Below are 6,625 nucleotides of genomic sequence, written 5' to 3'. Positions count from 1 at the left end.
GATAACTACCACGTTGGCTACTGTAGTCGGACCCTAAGGGGTTGGTCCGGTTGGGTCTGACTGGGCGTTGAACTAGTGGAGCTTGGGAAGAGCGTCCGCTGTGGTGCCCTAGGTTCCCAGCAGGGCGACCCCCCTGTGGGAGGACTCTTGCCAATTGCCCTACCTCGTCCAATCTTTGTGTTATGTTGTCGAGCCGGTCGAGGACCATCCGAAATTGGTCCATGGTGACAAGGTTATGAGTATTTTGATTGTTGTCTTGGTTATCGGCCATTATGTTGGAAACTTAGTAGTTGGTTCTTAGAGTAAGTGAGTGAGGGAAGTCTTTAGCAATCATTTCCCATAGATTACGCCAATTGTTGCTACCTGGAATGGGCTGAGGGCAACAATGTAATTTTGCTTATGTTAGTCAGGGTTTGTCGTGATTAAGGGCTGATAGGGCTGAGGGCTTATAGATCTGACCTGTAGGTGAGAGAACTTGTTAAGAGGCCCCGAGTGTTATCGAGGCGGAGACTCCAACAGTCAAGTCAAGTTAATAAAGGCGTAGCAAAGGAGTCGGACGAGACTTGAGTAGAAATAGGTTAGACATGCTCAGCAATAAAATAGAGAGCTTAGATCAATAAATGCCAAAATAGCTTACCAGAGGAGTGACACCACGCCTGCTGGCATTTAATTAGGGGCAGACGACCAGGATGCAATTCCTCAATTATTGGCTTATTGGTTGGCTTTTTTTTTTTTTTGAAAATGAATTGGTTGGCTTATTGGTTCTAATACCGAATGGATCATCTATATAAGAAAGTAAATGTATGGATAGAAAACAGTCCAGGCGGGCAGTGGATGATGGGAAGCAGTTCAGTACTTTCTGCTGTTGTTAAGAGGTATATTATATTATACTCAATTGCTAATTTATACCAAGCTTAGTTCAGCAGAGCTTTTATAATTTCTTCCTATTCTTCAATTCTCGGTCGATCAGTATATATTAATAACAAAATTGTTTTCGACTTTCCTCTAGATTGGAAGGTAAGGTAGCTCTGATTACTGGTGGAGCCAGCGGCATAGGGGAGTCCACGGTCAGACTATTCTGCCGCCACGGCGCCAAAGTAGTTATTGCCGACGTCCAAGATGATCTGGCGCACTCGGTCTGCAACGACATCGGCTCCAAAGCAGCGTCCTTCGTCCACTGCGACGTCACAAATGAATCACACATTCGGAACGCCGTTGATACCACTGTAGCCAAGTACGGTAAGCTGGATATCATGTTCAACAACGCCGGCATCGTTGGAACGCCCAACCCTAACATCCTGGACAATGACAAGGCCGAGTTCGAGCAGGTCCTCGCCGTGAATATAACAGGCCCCTTCTTGGGCACCAAACATGCAGCCCATGTAATGATCCCGGCCCGGCGCGGCAGCATAATCAGCACAGCCAGTGTTTGTTCTCTCGTCGGAGGCGTTGCATCACATGCCTATACTTGTTCAAAGCATGCCGTGGTGGGGCTCACGAAGAACGCGGCGGTAGAGCTGGGGAAGTTCGGCATTCGAGTTAATTGTGTTTCACCGTACCTGGTTGTGACGCCATTGACAAAGAAGTTCTTCAATCTGGACGAAAATGGATCACCAGGTATTTACTCCAACCTTAAGGGACGGATGCTTTGGCCGGAAGATGTTGCTGAAGCTGTTCTGTATCTAGGGAGTGATGATTCCATGTACGTTAGTGGACACAATCTTGTGGTTGATGGAGGTTTTACCATCGTGAATCCTGCTTTCGGCATATTTTGATGATCAATTTAATTAGAAGTGGGTTTCCTTCAATTTCAATCTGTTTTATGCTTGATCAATTATGATGTAACATCTCTGTTACCGAAAAAGGAATAAGATTGCTGTCTCGTCCATTTTTCAACAGCGTGAGCTTGTCGATCTTACTTTGTTGTTCCCCATGCCTCGACAAAGGAATAAGATTGCTGTGTTGTGTCAGAAACTTTCTTCACAAGATTTTTTCCCTCAAAGTCAATTTATTTAGTAAAAAATCGTGTGCTAAAAAAACAGTCAAAACCCAAAACACCCCAAAATCTCTGCCCTTGGAGATCATAGAATTGAAAGGTATATAAGAAACCATGCATGGTTTCGGATTGACAAGAGCTGAAATAACTGTTGGATAAATGGGGTCACTGTAACTTTGGAGGAAAAGGTGTGAGGTGCGTCTGAAGACACTGTCTTTAGAACGTTATTTGCCCCCACTCAGTTTCACTGAGTTTGCTGTTGGGATATAGGAAAATTCGTTCCTAAGATACAACAGACCCTTGGGTGAGAATCTGCAACTAGCAAAGTTGAAGAGTCTCCAAAGAAACTTTCTATGGGATTATAGCAGACCAGACTGAGAGAGAGAAAGAGTGAATTTCGAAATTGTATGTTTTGCAGTATAATTCATGCTCCTTAAATATTTTATGAAGAGGTACGAAGAAAAGGTAGGTGTTGGTTCAGAGAAGGCACCTTGTGATTGTTTAAAAAGTAGTTAATAGTTAATGACTGTCAACTTTGAATCATGCCTCTTGATCACACCTGATCGAATTTTGACCGTTGATCTCATCCATGGTGATCAACGATCAATATCGCACCAAAACCAAAGCCGCCCTTTGTGAGCACTGATGTGGTCTAGAGCAATGGCTTTTTCTAGAAAAATGATGCCAAATAAGAGGCTATTTTTTGAAGCACCACTTTTTCTGGCGTGGCATTGATGTGGCACCGTTTTCTAAAAAAAATGACATTGATGCCAAACACACCGCCATGATTTAGAAGAGAAGTTGGTGGAATGAGATAATAACATGCATTGGTAGATGAGATGGAAGTAGAAGAGGAGTTGGAATTATATTGGATGCTACAAATTTGGTCCTCACACCATCCTTGCAACCTTTCAATACATTGGGAACATCTTCTCATAAATGAAAATATACAAGTATAGAGATGTTCTCAATGCACGGCTGCAAGTATTGTGAGAATGGTGTGAGGACCGATTTTGTGAGGGCAAAATCAGATATTGGACAGATCAGAGACAGTTTTTTGGTACTAGTTTTGGGGTGTTTAGTGAGTTGTTTTTGTTGGTTCCAAGTTATTGGTCTTGGTATCTTAGTGGTATTTTGTGTTATGTAGGATGATGCTTTATATCCTTTATCTTCTTTCAATATATTTTTTATTTATCTTAAAAAAAATATTGTAGATGTGTCCAAATGTTGTACAAAAATTTGCATTCTTTTGTAATTCTTTTCATTTTTATCATTTAAAATTTTTATTATATAATTATAGCATCAAGGGTTGACACATTTGATCCAAAGGGTTGAACTATTAACCCAACACCAAACGATAGTTTGTTTTTGGGCCAATTTTAAATTTTGTATTTTAATTCGGTCATCAATAATGATAGTTTGTTTTTATCATATTTAATATGATTAATATAAAATGTTATAGATGTGTCCAATGGTTTTGTATAAAATTTATGTGTGTTTTGTATTTTTATAATTCTTAATTTTTCTTATTTAATTATTGACATTAAAGGTAAATACATTTGACTTAAAAGGTAGAATTGTTGATCTGCCACCAAAAAAGAAAATAATTTCATTTTGGGTTAGTTTCAAATTTTTTAATCATACTTATTTTTCTTTAATATGATTAATATAAAATATTAGATATGTGCCCAATTTTTTCTACAAATTTTTAAGTATGTTGTATTTTTTTTTGTTAGATGTGATGAACATATAATATTAATTTTTTATTATCATAATTTTTTCATTTTAATCTTTCTAATTTTTATTATTTAGTTATGATATCAAGGGTTGACACATTTTTTAATTAACAACAAATTTACTGATGAAAGTTAATTAATATTAATTTTCAGTTTACTGTGGATTTACTGATTTTAAATTATTATAAATTAACAATAGAAAATTTACTAATATGCAAAAGTTAATTAACAGTAATTAACAATAAATTTAATAAATACAGTACATATCAACTATATTTACTAGAAAATTTTAATGAATAAAATTATCAATATATTAATGATAAATATTAAAAGTAAATTAATAGAAACTTAACAGTAGAGTATTCAAAGTTATATATTAACAGTAAACTTCAGTTAATTTACAGAAAATTGTTAAATATTAAAAGTTACTTATTCAAGGAAAATTCGTTGGTAGTTAACAGCAAATTATTAGAATTTGAATGTTTGAAATAAATAATATTAATACATTATCATTAATTAGGGCTACAACTTTGGCTGGACTAACCTCGAGCCAACCTGATCCAAACCGAGTTTTTACATGAATTGGGCATGAGTTCTTGGGGTTTGGACTAGGCCTAAATTAATGATGGCGGGTTGGGCTTGGATTGAGGCCTCAAATACTACAAGCCCACTGAACAAATATTTATAATGTATGATTTTTCAATCCATTTTACTCTTAAATTGAATTATAAAGCCCAACGGATGATGATTATGCAAAAATATATTAATATATTAATATATAAATTACCCACGTTCATTTAGTAAAATGCAAGTTGTATTGGAGTTGTATAAAATCTTGGGTTGGGCTCTAATTGATTTTATTTATTTGGGAATGTCATACGCCCTTCTCCTTTAATTTTACTTAACAGAGCGTGTGCATTGCCCAGGACCCCGCTAGTTTCAATATATATCAATAATTCAATTTTCTAATGAAGTCTTCAAGAAAAGTAGGTGGGAAAATAGCATGATTGTTGCATTATTAGTTTATTACCCAAAAAATTATTCCTGACATTTTGTTTTTTCCTAAGACTAGTGTTTCACCTCACGCTAAAATTTATCTACATGTGCATGTCAGCATGTGTATAAAATATGCGTACATTTGTACATATTTTAATGAAATTTGTAAACTATTCCAATACATTTGAAAACTTGAGCTATAAAGTCCAACAGATGCTGATCATGCAAAATTATATTCATAAGTACTTTCTAACTCAACCAACCCACTTCGGCCCAACTGAACTTAGCTTGATCCGAGTTTACATCTCCGCCTCATAAGGAATCGCCCAACAATGCCTCATAGCACATTCCTCCTATGTATTGGAAATATCTTCCGATGATGATATTATTGAGACTGGTACTATTATCAAGAGATGTTCTTAATACACAGCGGGAATATACTGTGGGGCGTTGTAGGGCGGTTCCTTCTGGGGCAGAGATGTGATCTCGTTTGATCCTACTTTTGTTCTAGTTTGTTTGGGTTAAGTTCATGTCATAAAAATCAGTTTTAACTTTGATTGGTCCAGAATTGAACCTAAGGTTTACTTCTTAGGGTTGGACCTAATTAGGTTGATCTTCAACCCGATTCAAGTCACCCAAGTTGCACTTAATTAATATTATTATTAATGTATTTACCTACTATCAATAGAAGTGTAAGCTATATCTGTTAGACAAACCAAAAAATCTTGGGTTAGGCTCCAATTGGCTTGATTTAAATGGGAATTTCATTGCTTGGATTCTTTTCCTTCAATTCTATATTAATAATTGAATTTTCTCATGATTGTAGATATGTTCATACTTTTTAAGACTGATTGTAGATACTAAATTCATGGTCACGAGAAAAGTAGGTGGAGAAGATGATGCCATTGTTGCATTATTACCCTAATAATTTATTCCTAACTTTTTGTTTTTGCATTTTTCACGCTAAAATTTAGCTACAACATGTATTGGAGAATGGAGATAATGTAACGGCATCTCAAATAATTTCCTGCCAAAATAATTCCCTACTATGTTTCAGCTTGTCGTTTTATTAACTCTCTTTTGCTATTGATTAAAATAAATGCATTTGAAGAGGAAGTTTTTTGGGAGGACTTGTGGTGAGGGGATTGTAAGATTGTCCACTTTCAAAAGCAAAACATATAGCTAAAATGGAAAGGAAAGAAATGAAAGGGATGGCTTGGAATATGAAGTGGAAAGTTTTTTTTTATATTATTCTCTTCTTGGCAGGCAAACAATACTATCCCAGAGAATGACAGTTCAACCCAGGGTAAGAATTTATAGGTACAAAATACAGTTGGGGTAGGTGACATTCAGAATCGATGCCAATTCACGGGCGGGCATTGATGCATAGGGTGGGGGTAATTGACCTTTTGAAATGTAATAGATCTACAGTGGAAATCAGAATTCTGCAATGGGCCTGTCCATACTTCTCCGGTTCTTTGTGTTGCAAGAAAAGTTGCCTGCAATATTAGAGGTGGACTTTTCAAGTAAGGCTACAGAAATCCCAAATAAAGTCTACCCTGTTAAGAATTTGCTTATTTGGATCACTAATCAACTCCACTTAACAAGGCCTTTATCCCAATCATATAGAGTTTTGGCTACACAAAATCCTTTTTCTCCATTACCAAGGACAGATATTCTGCTGCAACACATCACTTCTGGATTGTTGATAAAAAATTGCATCGTTGGAGAATTTTTTAGTATGTTTGGTGGTAAAAGTACTTTATAAGTTCTGGATTTACTTGGATGTGGACTTGTGTCATTTTTGTCATGACAAAACCTTAGTCAATTTTGTTCTGGATTCCTAACATTTTCTATGAAGATGATATGGAAGATCTAGGTTTGGGCTCTCTACTCA

General features: G+C 36.3%; 1 protein-coding gene across 1 annotated transcript; it reads left to right on the top strand.

Moving 5' to 3' along the window:
* Positions 1-711: 711 nt before the first annotated feature.
* Positions 712-1,896, top strand: LOC148871288 (borneol dehydrogenase, mitochondrial-like). Its single transcript, XM_088967718.1, has 2 exons — positions 712-875; positions 1,010-1,896. The coding sequence occupies exons 1-2, from the start codon at positions 775-777 to the stop codon at positions 1,773-1,775; spliced, it is 867 nt and encodes a 288-aa protein (XP_088823844.1). The 5' UTR covers positions 712-774; the 3' UTR covers positions 1,776-1,896.
* Positions 1,897-6,625: the final 4,729 nt, after the last annotated feature.

The sequence above is a fragment of the Nelumbo lutea genome, chromosome 2 (assembly GCF_056320005.1).
Source record: "Nelumbo lutea isolate HS-2025 chromosome 2, American lotus-T2T, whole genome shotgun sequence".
NCBI classification, from domain to species: Eukaryota; Viridiplantae; Streptophyta; class Magnoliopsida; order Proteales; family Nelumbonaceae; genus Nelumbo; species Nelumbo lutea.
This window is presented reverse-complemented; position numbering and strand designations above follow the sequence as displayed.